Source organism: Juglans microcarpa x Juglans regia, chromosome 5D (genome assembly GCF_004785595.1).
Source record: "Juglans microcarpa x Juglans regia isolate MS1-56 chromosome 5D, Jm3101_v1.0, whole genome shotgun sequence".
In the NCBI taxonomy this organism is placed as follows: Eukaryota; Viridiplantae; Streptophyta; class Magnoliopsida; order Fagales; family Juglandaceae; genus Juglans; species Juglans microcarpa x Juglans regia.
The window spans coordinates 580582-596872 of record NC_054602.1 but is presented as its reverse complement, the minus strand read 5'-3'; the positions used below and the strand labels follow the sequence as shown (position 1 = coordinate 596872).

Here is a 16291-nt window from a genome sequence, read left to right as displayed (position 1 = left end):
AGTTATGGTTTCCAATAAATAAATTAAATGCCGTTCCTTTTGTTTTCTTTCTTTCTGATCAGTCTTTTATCTTCTCAAGCTTTTTAGCTCTGTACGTAACAACTCTTTTGAATTCAAGTGATCGAACAACCTCATCTCCAATTGATCATAAGGATGTATGGAAATGATCAAATAACAAAACGTCCGTACACTATCCTTAGTTAATATTGTATGGGCAGTTGCGGTTTGATTAAAACTTTTATCATTTTCATGATCCTTATCTGTTGCAGAGGTTGTTTGAATTGAATTCAAAACAGTTGTAACTTCCAGGACTGGGAAGTTCTCAAACATCTATGTCCCGGCCGAGAGAATGAATGCATGCTTAATGATGAATGATATATTAACAAATCTTTCATGCGATACTTGATTACTTTTACCGATCTCTAATGGCTAATCCCACTCCCATCGAGGGATGACGTACACCGGTAATCTCAATTTGCACGAGCACTGACCACCATATATATAAATTAGAAACAACGGAAACAATACCTTTACGAATGATCAGTGGCAGTCTCCGGTCTCCCACAGTGGAGGAGGAGGAGGAGGTTCTTCTTCACAATCCGAATGGTTTTTCCTGGGCCTGTTCAGCCCACAGCCCAGCCCAGACCGTGAGTGGTTGCTAGTTTTGCCTTCTTTTAAATTTTAATGCTCTTCTACCTCCTCGTGCCTGGCGCATGCATATATATCCAGCCTTTAGACAATTCTAATAACAATAATAAAAACTAATAAAAGACTAGTATTTCTAATCCATCATCCACTACTGGAGGGAGATATACTGCTGGGCTTTGAGAATAATTGGGATGGGAATTATCTCCTGCGTAAAAAGAAATGCTTCCAGTTCTGCTAAACTTCGACATGGGTCCTTTTGTCTCAGTCATGTACTTCTTGGCTTGGATGTTAGTTTAGCTGACTCTCGATCTATGCAAGTGAGTGATTTTACAAAATAAAATTAACAATCTCTTGTAACGATCTAAATACTCTTCCAAAACCAATGTTTGTTTTTTTTTTTTTATTATTATTACTCTATTTTCATTCACATTTCATTTATGCTAATCAATAAAATTACTTAAAATATATTGTACCGTTAAATAGTAGCATCATTCTACATAAAATAAAACTTGGATTGGGAATTTGTTGACCAAATATTTCTTAGAGACCTTAATTTTCACAAATTATATGTACTATGATTTTTCTTTTTCCTTTTCAAAAAAATATCACCTGGTATAAAAACATTGGCTCAGTAAAAAGAGAGAGAGACATTGATAATTCGCGTATGAACAAGGCCATGCCGTGTTCTGACGAGTGAGCCCCAATGAGATCGAAGCCTTTGTGTGGATGATCGTCTGGGTTCCATGGATGAGCATCGCAAGCAGCAGGTCCTCTCTCTCTCTCCCTCCGGTTAATTAGTCAAAATTCATGAGGATAAGTTCCCTAACCTGTTTTGCTGGTCAAGAATTGTAGAAACAGAGTCGAAAGAAACACTAATTTGAATCGTGTACAAAATTAATTGGGATTGGAACCTATCAAACAACTTGACAAATGCATAGTTGCTTAAAGACATGAAAGACGCAAATTTATCATAATTTTATTAGGATTTTGTATGTTTTTATTGAGACATCTGTACTGATGATTCATTTTGTTTGCTTTTCTCCTCCCCCCTTTCTAACTCGTTGTGTGATGTCTGTTTGTATTAATTAATTGGTGTTGAGCAGGTATCATTAAGGGGAGCGAGCGCGAAGGAGATTACGAGGGATGCTCTTCTTGAGAAGGTATCTCAGGAAAGAGAGCTCCGGAGCTATGCCAGACGAGCGGTCGCTGCTGCTTTCTTTATTCAGGTGCCTTCGTGTTTTTTTCCCCGTTCTTGTGTCTCTCTTTACTATAGGCTATATGGAAGACATCATATTATCCATAGGGTGAATGGATGAATTGTTCCGTGATCAAACCGATACAGAACGTATTATTTTTCTAGAGGTGCACAGGACGTTGATTATGCTACTGCTGCAGTTACGTTTATTAGGTTGGCCCTGTTCATACTTGGTGATATATCTGTCATCTTGAATGGGGCTGTCAACAAGTTGTAACCATCACGGTATGGGATAACTCATTCCTACAAATTCGTGAAAGTTGTTATGATCATGAGGATTAAAGGTTTAATCAATTAGTATCCAATAGTTTTAGGACTTTTGGATCAATGGTTAGGTCGTTAACAATTAGTATCAGAGCAAGAACTATCTCACGAGTTCAAGTCACGGAGGGGCGACCTATAGGCTGGATTAAAATGCCTTGGTATTATGTATGCGTATAGTGTTAAGCCATTGAATACTGATAGATGAGTGAAACCGTCAAAAGGGAAAGGGCTACCACCGGTTCAATATCGATAGAGTGGGCCGCCGTGGGCATCGGATTTGGAAGTGTGGTGGAACGTTATGATCCTGAGGGTTAGATGTTTAATCAAATTAGTATCCAACAGTTTTAGGAATTTTGGATCAATGGTTGAGTCATTAACAAAAGTCCTTCGCTTTTAATTCATTTATGGTTTTGGTTGTGATTCGTGTATATCTAATGAATCACGTGTTCACGGTATCTTGAGAGAAAAGTTTAGAATTTGACTTTTCCAGGGTCATTGACTCCTAGATTGTTTAGAATTTATTCAGTTGTATACTTTCTGTATACTTGGGTTATGCCTATTCTTGGTAATAAAATCTCTTGTTAATTATAAAAAAAAAAAAAATCTATTCAAAGTGCAAATGGAATCATCAAAATATTTTGGGCAAGCAAACAGACCTCCGATTTGGTCTTGAGCTCCCATTTTTTAGGCTTTTCGCACATCTATTTCAGGCCTCGTTTGGATGTTGAGATGAGATGAAAAATCTATGAATAGTAGTGAAATTGTTTGAGTTAAGATGTTTTATAGGGTCTTGGGAAAGAAGAGAGAAAATGTTAAATAAAAATATATAAAGTTAAAATATTGTTAGAATATAATTTTTTAATATTATTTTTGTTTTAGAATTTGAAAAGGTTAAATTATTTTTTGTGTTTTATTTGGAAGTTTGAGAAAGTTATAATGATTAGGTAATGATTAGATGAAAATTTTGAAGATTTGAAATTGAAAAGTGTTTGTGTTTAAGTGATGTTTGGATGTTTAGATGAGATGAGAGATTTCTCATCTCATCTCAACATCCAAACGAGCTACCAAGCATTTGCATGGTTGAAGTTGACGAAATTACCGGTTTCTTTAACTTTGTAGAGAGTCTGGAGGCGCTACAAGGTTACAAAGATGGTTGCCTTGAAGCTTCAAGAAGAATGGGATTCGGTCTTGGCAAATTATAATGCTAGTGGAGTTTCAGCAACATGGATCTCAAATGTTGTGTTGAGACCTTTTCTTTTCTTTATTGGAGTTTCAACAATCCGGCATCAGAAGATTCAAAGTAAAGAAATAGATTGTATGCAAAATTGCTTTAGAATTCTATTGGAAAGCTTGAACTCAACAGGTATGCGAATTTCCTATCTTGCATTGGATTTCCCATTTATGTTGCACAGATGCTTTATTACTTCCATCTCTAAACTTTGTATTCCATACCAGCTTTTGAATTGAGAAACCCCATTATATCACCAAAGCTGTTGAAATCTGTTGGATTCTCTTCATGATCTGTTCATAAAATAGGTGTAGGATATCTAATCTTTAAATGGGTAAAATTAATTACTGGTCTGTTGTATTCTTAATACGTGTTGACTACCATGCGGAAAAGCTTATAACTTAAATCCCTTCATGGGTTGCCCTAATTGGAGTCTCATTGTTGAGAGTTGCAAATCTTCTTTTATCTAATTCAGTTATGGTAATTTTTTGAAGAGTCCTTGTAACACCCAGTCCCTTATTAGGAGAAGGAACGATTCAACAGAATGGGTAAGTTATAAAGATAGTCATGATTGGTAATTCCCACGTTGGCTACTTACTAGGTGAAATTAGGCTCTTTAAGTGATTCTAGGGAAGCTTCAAATTGACGAAGTCTTTTTGGGGTTATTTTGTTGATGTGGCTAGTGTTTTCTCTGGGTTGTTTCATATGATAGCAAAGCCGCCTAGTAAGGTGAGCCATATGATACTGGAGCAATGCATGATATGGCCTTGATGAAAACAAAAAGGAATAACTTATATTGAGTAGGTAAGTTATACAGGTTGTTATGGGTGCTAAGGTCATATATTGTCTACTTATTAGGTGAAACTAAACTTTTTATGTGATTCTAGGGAAGCTTTAAATCGACTAGTTTTTCGGGGTTATAGCCCAGATGTGGCTAGCGCTTTTCGTGGATCATTTTAGCCCAAATTCTGAAATGAAGCTCAATTGTCAACTGGGCTATCTGGTGTAACCACCACGAAAAAGTTGTCCTTTTGTTGCCTTGAGTGTAGCCTTCCATTAGCATATATTTTGCTACACTTGAAACCTCTACGCTTCACCCGAGGAATTCAGTTTTCATGGATAAAACCCAGTTTTTGTTTGGTTTACCACCTTTGTTTTTCCTCACCTACTGAAGCAATAATTTCTTCTTCCATTGAATTCTTTAGTCAACCCAAATTTATAGCTTATATGGGTATCCTTTTTATTTCTGTTTTGAAGAAGTTCCATGCCCATCTAGAGCTTGTAATGGATCAGGTCCATTTGGGACAAATATAAGTTAATTATTGGGGGTCAACCTGGACCCATTTATACGATGTTATTATAAGAAAAGAAGGCAAAATATTGGATTTTTTCCTTTGAAGTCTTATCTGATTTATTCATGATATCAATGTCCCTGAGTTTTTTAAAAAGCACAGGCTTTATATTCCACAGTCGTTATCATTTACTCTGTTACTTCATTTTAATCGGTCCATAGATATGTAGGTACTGATTTTATGTTTTCATGATCTAGATTCAAAGAAGAATTTTTGCTCCTTCACAACGGGTACCCTTGAAGAGAGAAGAATATGGCTTTATCAAGCACGAAAACTTATTTCTCTTTCCGTTTTCATTCTTGGGGAATTTAATAAATGCCATGTAGTGGGTCAAGATATTGTTGTTCTTACCACCTTGGTGATGCGTCTTGTTGTTTCCCTTACTGATCCGAAAGCGTGGAAAAGCATTACTGACAATAATAAGCAGGATGCAGATATGGCAGTGAGGAATTTAGTTTATTTCATGGGGAGTTGTAAAAGTGGTATTTACAAATATATTAGAAGATACATTTGCACCTTGGATGTTTCATTTTCCTCAAAGAAAAACAATATTGTGCAGTCAGATGATAAACTTTTGATTACGGCAAGTGCAGTAACTTTAGCATTACGCCCTTTTCACTTGACAAACTTTGATGTAAGTGGCCCTGGCATGTTGGACGTAGATGATGTGGCTGTGCAGTACTGTGTGTTTCTGCTTACAATTCCTTGGCTTGCTCAACGACTGCCAGCTGTTATTATACCTGCTCTAAAGCACAAATGTATATTGTTACCATGCTTCCGGAATGTACTGGTAAGGGTTACTACATTTGGAAAGAAAATAGAAAGGAAAAAGTCTCCATGATGATTACCTTATGATGTGTTTCCTAAATTTCACGTGCTATTTCTGAATATACTTATCTACATGCATAATATGTAACTAATTGCTGCCAAGTGATCTGTAGCTGATTCAATCACCATAGATGGACTTGTTGAGGTTATAAACATTGGAATTGTGATAGTTTCTAACATGCCTACCAAAATCGAAACTAGTTTTAATGGCACTTCTAGTTCCTTAAACAAGCTATCTGATAATTTTGTTATCTATAACAAGAATGTTCTATATAAGATGAGCTACCATTTTATAGTCAGCACTCTGCCACAAAGGAGGTCCCTTAATACTAGGCATTTCATTCATTTTCCTTAGCTTACTAGATATTATACAAAGTGGCCTTTTGAAATGCACCATTGCCATAAGCTGGGCTTTTTCCTGGCTGCTCAACGTGATGCATTGGTTTTCGGGAGACTTCTTAGCATACTGATGCCCAATTGCCCCGATGCCTCATTTGGATTGCCTAGTATGCAAATTAAATGTGCATTAAGACGTACATGTTATGTATTAATTTTTTTAAGATAAGAGAAATTTTACATGTTTATGTATTAATTTGTGTCAGTCAAGGTTTTTGCTTATGTTAACACTGTTTTTGGGGTACAAGAACAAGTGAATAGAATCCCTATAATCTCTTTGATATATCTTCTTAGATCATAATAGATTTAAACGTGTGGAGACTGATCAAACAATGGCAGGTGATGACAGATATTGAAAGAGAGAATCTTAACAGAGATGTCAGAGATGAATCAGTCAGAGGTTCATTTCTCTTCCAAGGTCATTCCGCCTGTTGGTTGGGCTCTAGCAAACATTATATGCCTAGCATCAGGAAGTGAGAATGGTTCTGCGGATCCTGGCCGGTTTAGTCAAGGTTTAGACTGTGCATCATATGTCCATGTTGTTATCACTCTTGCGGAAAACTTACTGGGTTGGATTGAGAATGTAGGATGGATGAAGGAGACAAATGATTTCCAAATCGATGTCTATGTGGACCACCCACATGGGATTGAAACAACTCATGGGTTAAAGATGTCATATTTGGATCTGCTTAGGCCTGTTTGTCAGCAATGGCATCTTACCAATCTTTTGGCCCTTATGAAAACATATTCCTTTACTCACAGCGTTGAGACCATGCCGCCAAACAATATAGAATACTTTCCGAAGCTTGAATTGCTTGATGTTGCATATTTTTACTCTTACCTGCTTAGAATATTTTCTGTCTTGAATCCCACGCTTGGTTCATTGCCCATTCTTAACATGCTATCTTTTACTCCTGGATTTCTTGTCAATCTATGGGGAGCACTGGAAAGTATCTTTTTTCGTGGAAACAATTTGGTTACTGAAAGAGACCATCCTCTTTATGTTAGTAAGAATTCAGGAAAAAGAAAGGATGGGATTTTGGTGAAAAAGGAAAAAGGAGCCAATAAGGATGGTGTTCATAAGTGGGTCAATGTACTGAATAAAGTTACTGGCAAGTCACAAGCAGGCATTGACTTGGTTGATAGTCATCCTAAGCCTAGCCAGGATGATAATGACTCTTGTGATGTATGGGATATAGAACCTTTAAAGTGTGGTCCACAAGGTTTATCAAAAGATATGACATGTCTGCTTCACCTTTTCTTTGCCACCTATTCTCACCTGCTGCTAATTCTTGATGACATTGAGTTCTACGAAAAACAGGTAAAGGTTTCTATTTTTCTTTTTGTACTTCTAGACTGTGGATGACACTTAATTTAGCATTTCATGACGTGAGCCAGGTTCCATTTACACGGGAGCGGCAACGAAGAATCGCATCAATGCTCAATACGCTAGTTTATAATGGCTTGTCTCATAGTATTGGTCAGCAGAATAGACCCCTTATGGATTCTGCAATCAGATGCTTGCACTTAATGTATGAAAGGGATTGCAGGCACCCGTTTTGCCCCCTGTCTTATGGCTTTCACCTGCTAGAAAAAGCCGGCCCCCAATTTCAGTAGCTGCCAGAACTCATGAAGTATTGTCAGCTAATCTAAAAGCAGATGATGATTTGACTATACCAAGCGTGGATTCTGTCATCACCACTACTCCACATGTATTTCCTTTTGAAGAAAGGTAGGAATGCTATTGGATAGGACTCTTGTAGTTCTGCAGGCTTGACAACTATTAGCACTGTATGTTTCTTGGCCATCCTCTTCCTTCCAGCTCATAGAGCTGCATATAGAGAAAGTGACCCGCCAATAGTTTGGCTAGAAGGTTGCTGCATATCATGCATCCTTTTCCATTCCAATTTATTTTTCTCCATTATTACATGCTCTCTCTCTCATGCACATGCACACATGCACACACACAGACAGAAAAGATGGATGTACATTTGGGTGTGTTAAGGGTGCCTTACCATCAGTAGGTCTATACGTGAATGTGCAAATGTGAGCATAAAAGCACATAAATGAACTATTTTTTTAAACAGACCATTTTGTCTATTACAAATATGTTCAAAGTTAAATTGTAGAATCAGGATTTCTTTTACTGGCAAATTATCTTTGAAATCTTCAAGCACAAAAACCAAAAAAGTATTTCCACTTTTGTTTTCCCAATAATGAAAGGTGTTACTTGACAAGGTTCCATCTTGGCAGAGTTGAAATGTTTAGAGAGTTCATTATGATGGATAAAGCCTCCCGAAAAATGGCTGGTGAGGTTGCTGGACCTGGTTCACGGTCAATTGAGATAGTAGTTCGCCGGGGTCATATTGTTGAAGACGGATTTCAGCAGTTAAGTTCTCTTGGTTCAAGGTTGAAGTCATCCATCCACGTATCATTTCTTAGTGAATGTGGCCTTCCGGAGGCTGGTCTGGACTACGGTGGATTATCTAAGGAGTTTTTAACTGATATATCAAAAGCAGCCTTTGCCCCTGAGTAAGTTTGACACAATGTATCACAGTCGACTTTCTTACATATATATCTCCTTTTTCAGAAGTTAGCTTTTAATCCTCACCTTTTTCTTTGTCTTAGGTATGGGTTATTCTCCCAAACCTCAACTTCAGACAGACTTCTAATTCCTAATGCATCTGCGAGATATATAGAGAATGGTGTTCAGATGATTGAGTTCCTTGGAAGAGTTGTTGGTAAAGCTCTATATGAAGGAATATTACTAGATTACTCTTTTTCACATGTTTTCGTACAAAAGCTGTTGGGCCGATATAGCTTTCTTGATGAATTGTCAACACTTGATCCGGAGCTCTACAGGAATCTCATGTATGTGAAGGTAAAGCCCTTCTAATTGCTAATTTGCTATTCTGTATAGTGCTAATTGCTAGGAAACAGAATTAGCAAGGAAGATGTTGTGGTGGATGTATGAAGTAGCAAGGGTGATTATAGCCAAAAGTTTTCAAGTTTTCATTTCAACACGGGAAGGATCTGGGCATGGCAATATGACCAGTGATTGCATGGTTCAAAGTATGTGTGCTCTTATGGATCCTTATGGGTGTGTGGGAGACTTCAGTGGCTGTCTATTGGAGTTCTCCTGTGGCTACCCCTCAGTGGAATGCTAGTTTCTTTAGAGTAGCTCATGACTGGGAGGTTGATGCTTTCACAGAATTTTTCAGTCTCTTGTATTCTACTAAATTATGTTTTGGAGGTACAAATAAGATTCTTTAGAACCCTTCCGAGAAAAGGAAGTTCACTGTTCAATCTTTCTATGAGGTTTGTATACCTCAGGATGCTGAGCCTTTTCCTTGGAGGGTATTTATCGGACTGAGGACCAAAAATTGTGAAATGCGTTTTAAGTAATTTTTTTTAGTTCTAATGTGTTGAACAAGAACGAGAGGAAATGACGAAATAAGTGAAGGAAGAAGATAAAAGGAGGACGAGAGGATTCAAAGTGTTTAATTACCAGATGAGAGATGGTAGAGAATTGAGGTAGTACTTGTAAAAAAAGAAAGAAAGAAAATTGAGATGAGGGTGGGAAAGGAAGGGGGTGACAGAGACCTATCAAAAAAAGGAAGGGGCGATATAGGGAATAGTGGCAAGGCAAAGCTCTTCCAATAGTTTAGTACACCTTTTTTCTACATGCCTTGCAACCAGTATGCTAACACATCAAGACTTGAAGTTTTCACTTTCAAAGTGCCATGTCAAGATGTGGGCTGCACATCAAAGTATCATGATTCTCTTGTATCATGGCACGAACAGTTTGCACTAAGGCATTATTGATTTGCTTGGTTGAGCCCTTTTTTGAGTCTGTGCACAATCTCTTTTTCTAGTAATTTTGGATGTTCTATATTGTAAATGGACATAAGTTTATGCACAGTAATGCATTTTCCAATTTTTTCATTGATGTTTTGCTTTTCTTTTCTTTTTTTTTTTAAAAAAAAAATTTCTGCAGCATTATGATGGTGATGTCAAGGAAATCTCCCTAGATTTTACGGTTACTGAAGAATCATTTGGCAAACGGCATGTTGTTGAGCTTAAACCTGGCGGCAAGGATGTCTCTGTGACAAATGAGAACAAGATGCAGTATGTTCATGCAATTGCAGACTATAAACTTAATCGGCAGGTCTGTAATAGTTACCGTACAAATAGGTGGAAAAATATATTCCTGAATGTGAATTAACCTTGTTTTTACTGTATCTGCAGTTATTACCCTTTTCAAATGCTTTCTATAGAGGATTAACTGATCTTATATCACCATCTTGGTTGAAGTTATTTAATGCAAGTGAATTCAATCAGGTATTTTCCCTCCATGCGTGCCTTAAAAAGTGTTTGATCAGATGAGCTTTGGCTGCTGGATACATTTTGGTATGAATCAAATGCTGATCCTGTATAATTACTCTATGCAGTTGCTTTCAGGTGGAAACCATGATATCGACATTGACGATTTAAGAAGTAACACACGCTACACTGGTGGTTTTTCTGAGGGGAGCCGAACGATTAAAATCTTTTGGGAGGTATAAATCTAGGATGGAATTTGAGCTGATTTCCTTATATTTGGATTTTCTTGCTCTAATTTTCTTATGCGTCCCTGCTACCTGCATTACAGTTTGGATTACAAGTTGAACTTAAAGAGAAATTATTGTTTTACTCTTATTTGGGATTTACTTAATTAGATTATATATCATCATATCAGAAACATTGGCGAGTTAACATATCTTAAGAAACCAGAAGAATTCTAGGTTTTTCATGGAAAAGACTCTCTGGGCTTAAAATCAACCTCTCCTGAGAAGAACATGATGGATTAGGTTTAAAACCTACCAATAAAAAGAAAGGGTAGATGTTTCTTTATCACCCCCTGAGTTTAGCAAAGGAGATTGTATCACTTGCTTTTCTTGTTTTTCAAAAGATTGTCCTGACCTTCTATCTGTAATTATATTTTTTTTTCACAGAATATCTGATCCAGCTTATGCCACCAACTAGCGCATATATATTGGTTCTCTCTATTTTGATAGTGTAAAATTAATTGCAATGGCTTGGGGCTATTGTTTGTAATGGGCTAAATGTCCATGATTTTTCTCCTTTCGATTGTAAACTCTAACTAGGTGCTGCTCATGTATACTCCTAGTGTACTTGGGCTTTGCCTTTTCTATGAATAAAACTTCTTGATTACCTATAAAAAAAATTTAATTGCAAATTCCAGTTTTATGCTCACTTGTATTGAAAAAACCATAGTATTCTTATCTGTAAAACTTGTAACAATACATGGTTAGTTCTTGTCTGCTTGTTTGTTACATCCAATTATAGGATCTCAGATATTTTTCTTTTTAAAATCCTGATTCGCTTATATCTTGTTCCACCTTGTCTCTGTTATCTCTAGTTTATACATCCCCATGTTGATTCTCATGTTCTGCTATTTCCTGTCATGCTTTGAGTTCCCTTCACCTTGCATCAAATTTGGCCTTTTTTTTTTGTGTTCTTGTCTTAGAGATCCCGACCTTGATTGAGTATTAATTTTGTGGGAGACAAAGGGTTGGGGTAGTTACAGTGACTTGCTTTGCTTTGGGAAGGCGTGTTTTGTGCCAATAGGGCTTGGTGTATATTGGATAGGTTTCTAATTTCTCCCTCTTTGGGCGATGTTCATTTAGGGGCTCTCTATTATGGGCTAGGTGTTCTCTCTTGTATACACTCAGTGTACTTGATTACACCTATTGTTATTAATATATTTTTACTTATCAAAAAAAAAAAAAAAAAGATCCCGACCTTGATTGAGGATTTTTATAATCGTTTCCACGTTTCAATTGAGTTTCTCCTGATTATTTTGTCACAGGTTATTAGAGACTTTGAACCCGAGGAACGTTGCATGCTTCTAAAATTTGTGACCAGTTGTTCTAGAGCTCCATTACTTGGGTTCAAACACTTGCAGCCAGCCTTTACTATCCATAAGGTATGACATCGATCTTACATCTTCTGAATATAAATTTTGTAAATTGATTATTCTATGTAAATCTTTAATCTTTATTATCTGTGATGAATGTGTGGACGTCTATTCTGTACCCTTCTCGAATTTCAAGTGCTAACTATCACATTTGTCCGCCTTTGCAGTTTTTTTTTTGTTTAACTGTCTTGTGAAAATCCATCTTTATGATTGATTTTGTTAGACCAGAATATGCATAAGATGTATTTTTATGGACGTAGAAAGAATCTAAATGCTTACTTTAAACTTTACATTTCTGGAAACATTACAACTTTGTACTGCTAAAGGGGTTAAAGTATCTTCTGCCTAGGGGAAAGCTTCAGCTTAATATCATTGGAAACGATAAAAATTAGCAATATTCATAGAGAATGAGTGCAATTAATAGGAGCTGTTTATTTTCTACTCACTTGTAAGAGGTGAACTATTAGTGTCACTAAGGGATATGACAGCTGGCACAGTGTAGGGACTTTTTTTGTTTGACCATTTGCACTAGGAAAGATCTTTGCTTTTGATTTCTTAAGGAAGAGACGTGTTGTGGTGATAGAATGGTGTTGTGTGAGCAAAAGGAATGGGGAATCCATGGATCGTCTTTTACTTAACTGTGAGGTAGGTAGCACATATGGAAGCTGTTTTTAGTCTTTTTGGGTTAGTCTGAGGCAAGCCTAGACAGGCTGTAGATTGATTAATGTGCTGGGAAGGTTGGTTTGATAAACCATCATAGTTAAACCTTAGGGAAGATTATCCCAATTTTTTTACATGGTGTATTCGAAGCGAAAGAACCGACCAAAGTTTTGAAAATAGCACAAGGATTGCAGAGGGCCTCAAGGATTTTTTTTTTTTTTTTTTTCTAATTCACTTTACCATTGGATCACAGCCCACTTATGTTCCCCTAGCTTTAGCTTCAAGGATTTTCTTGATCTCTCTACTTTTTCTAATTAAGTGTATCTGATGTATACTCCATGTGTTCTTGAATAAGTTTTTTTTTATCATTAATAAATCTCATCTTAATTACTTATCAAAAATAAATCTTATCTTAATTATTAAAACAATAAATAAAGTAAAGCCTATATTTCATTATTTTGTCCCCTTGTCTCTCTCACACTGCATTCAATATCAACTCCAATCCAGCTTCACACATCTTAGTAGGGTGATGAGCACTACTCTGCATATTTTGGGCAAATTGAAGGATTCACTTCTAAATTTTGCTTATTTGAGCAAGATTCATGCAAATTACACAAACAACAATGCAAGTGTAACCTTTTCGAGGTTGGATATGAAAACTTTTTACGCTTTATGCATATCTTGTGAAAATTGAAAGATACATTTGGTACATTTGGGATTCATAAATGTTTTCTATACAGTCTTTGGGTTTTATTTATGCATTGAACAAGGATCAGGACATGTAAGTTCTCAAAGATGTGTAGACATTATTTAATCTTCAATTAGAGCAATGAATATGTTATGGTAAGACATTGCTGATGCAGACCAAAATAAAAATAGAAAAAAATAGAATAAGAGTTTTTTTTTTTTTTATTAACAATTGACGATCCTATTAAAAAAATAAGAAAGGCATAGCAAGTACACATGTAGTGTACAAGAGGAACACCTAATTGTAAAAACTAAAAAAAGGGAAATGAGCCCATTACAATCTACAGAAGTTCCCCAAAGGAACAAAGTATTAAAAAAACATGTTTTCAGCTCCTCCAGCATTTGCTCGTGATCCTCAAAGTGCTGATAATTCATTTCCTTCCAGATATACCACACTAGAAAAATAGGAACCATCTTCCACATTACTGCTATTTGTGGGCTGCATATTCCAATGTTGTATCATCAGTATCTTTCACAGGTACTCTAGTGATGATCCTGTTCATGGTACTGTAGCAGTGATTTAGAAGTATTGTTATTTGTTATTGCTACTACATCTAGGGCTCTTATGGATGTTTTGCTATTTTCATATACTCCTGTTTTAAACTGATGTGTATGGTCAGGATTACTAGTTAAGGGCTGGGATTTGATATTAGTAGGATTTTAGGTTTCACCCCTTATAAATAGAGGTTATCACAACTTTGTGAGACAACCTTCTTTAAATATCATTTATAAAAATGGCCCCTGGCTTCTAGGTTCAGTTAAGAAACTTTAGGGTTTTCTTAATTAAGCACCCTAAAGTGGTCCCCTTCACTTCCATCTAAGAAACACATACTTTGATGAAAATTGTGGAAAATCCAAATCTAGAATGGAGCAGATAATGGTACTTCTGTAGTTTGTCGCAGATTGATCTTGCTCCATCATGAAGAAGCATTATAAAAGCTTCCGTTTGAAATCAAGGGAATGTAATCCAGTTGTTTATTGACTTAAAATGCAGGTCATAGTCTGACTGGAAGTAATAAAAAGGGTATGAAATACAACATAAGAAATCCATTCCACAATATTTTTTGATAGGTAAAAGTAAAATTTTATTGAAATAAAGACATTAACGAAGTACACCAGAAGTATACAAGGAGCATGCCTGATTACATCTAGGTACTAGTGAGAGATACAAGCAGGTCATGTAACTAAACAAACTACCAGAGGGAAATAACCCCATCAAACAAGGTGTGGGTTGCATTGTAATTGCAATTTTCTGTGGAATGGGGACTGGTAGTTTTTGCATAACAAAACTAACCGTAGTTTTGAGATTATAAATCCTAGTTAAGTATTACTCATGTATATGTCTTGTGTACTTGGGCTATGCCTATTACCGAATTAATAAAATTTCTCAATTACCTATTAAAAGAAGAAAAGAAAGAAAAACTAACCATATTTCTGAATAAAGGGGGTACCCCCAGCAGCTGCCCACTGGCTATTTTGGCTGTGCGAGTCACGTACCACAGGTTTGAAGGACTTTTGTTGATCATTGTTCTGTCCACTGTGAGGTGCTTCGGAGTCAGAGCTATCATGTTTTATGGTTTGTTGGTTTTACATTATGTTCAAAAGTATTTAGGTTGCAATACGAGGCTTAAAATTGATCTCCTAGTTTCTTTGACTCTCCTTACCAATTAATTTCCTTTTAAGCTTCCCTTTTGAACTGTGGTTTGAATGGGTTGACTTGTTTGAGTCCCCCACTCGCTTCCATTATAAATAAACAAACGAAAGAGACTAAGACAAATAATCAAATGGATTAGAAAGGAAAACTATCTGCATCTAACAGCTAAACGACTAAGATTGATATACGATCTTATATAGGTTGCATGCGATGTCCCTCTTTGGGCCACAATTGGAGGTCAGGATGTGGATAGGCTTCCTTCGGCTTCAACCTGCTACAATACTCTCAAGGTTAGTATTAATAAGCCCAAAGCTGCCCATTTTAATCTTTTAACATCATTGTGCATCACTAGAACCACAAACCTTTTTTTATTATTATTTGATCTTTTTTATCCAACTACTGCATCATGTGCATGATGATCCCTTTTTATCTGTGCTTACAGCTTCCAACATACAAACGTTCAAGCACTTTAAGAGCAAAACTTCTCTATGCAATCAGCTCTAATGCAGGATTTGAACTTTCTTAGTGGTCTGCTTCAGGTGATCGTTATTTGCCTATAGTTATACAATGAAACTAAACTGGATTTGATTGCCATTTATCTTTATTTACAGAATAGCGTAACATGGAGGCATCAAAGTATAAATGCTACATATAAAGTTCCACAATTTTTGGGTGTAGAACAAATCTCTCTCTGCCTCTCTCTCTCTCAAAACGGAATGCTTATAACATGTAAAATTTTCCGCTCGAGGAAAAAGCATCAAGTGAACTTCACTGCATTCAATGTTGAGGAGTTAAACATACCTCACACCTCTTCAATGCCAAACTCAAATTAAAACCAACATAGTAATATTTCACATATTTCTCATAACATCTACATATAATGTATACAAGATCAAACGAGTAAAGTAGTAAAAATCTTCTAATTGGAAGAGCTTCAGGAGATCAGGGAAGTTCCCTGTGTAAGTAGATCACCAGCCATGACCTGATTAGCGGCCTCAGAGGCCGGGAAGTTTATTATTCAAACTTTGAGATGTGCTGTTGAGCTTTATGTTGTAGGAAATGGCGCCTTGGCTCAGTCTTGCAACGCACTGATGGCGCAGGCAAACACCCCTCGCTCCCAGTCCATACAGATTCTGTCATTCATATTGCTACTTGTGTTAAAATAATGATTCGTCTTAGATTAACTCTGAAGGATGACTACTGGTTTCTCTTCCGTACTTATCTTATTTAAGCTTTTTTTTTTCTTTTTTTTTTTTTATGTAAATTCAAGTTTTACTAC

The 16291-nt window shown here is 36.4% G+C and overlaps 1 protein-coding gene across 1 annotated transcript; it reads left to right on the top strand.

Annotated features, from left to right (window-relative positions):
• The first annotated feature begins 1269 nt into the window (after positions 1-1269).
• On the top strand, positions 1270-16259 carry LOC121265360 (E3 ubiquitin-protein ligase UPL7). Its single transcript, XM_041168960.1, is given in 15 exon segments — positions 1270-1415; positions 1752-1874; positions 3287-3530; positions 4945-5537; positions 6321-7292; positions 7370-7532; positions 7535-7703; positions 8225-8503; positions 8600-8852; positions 9969-10139; positions 10220-10312; positions 10423-10530; positions 11844-11960; positions 15213-15302; positions 15455-16259. Coding segments are annotated over 15 exon segments (3483 nt in total). The 5' UTR covers positions 1270-1391; the 3' UTR covers positions 15539-16259.
• The last annotated feature ends 32 nt before the right edge of the window (positions 16260-16291 follow it).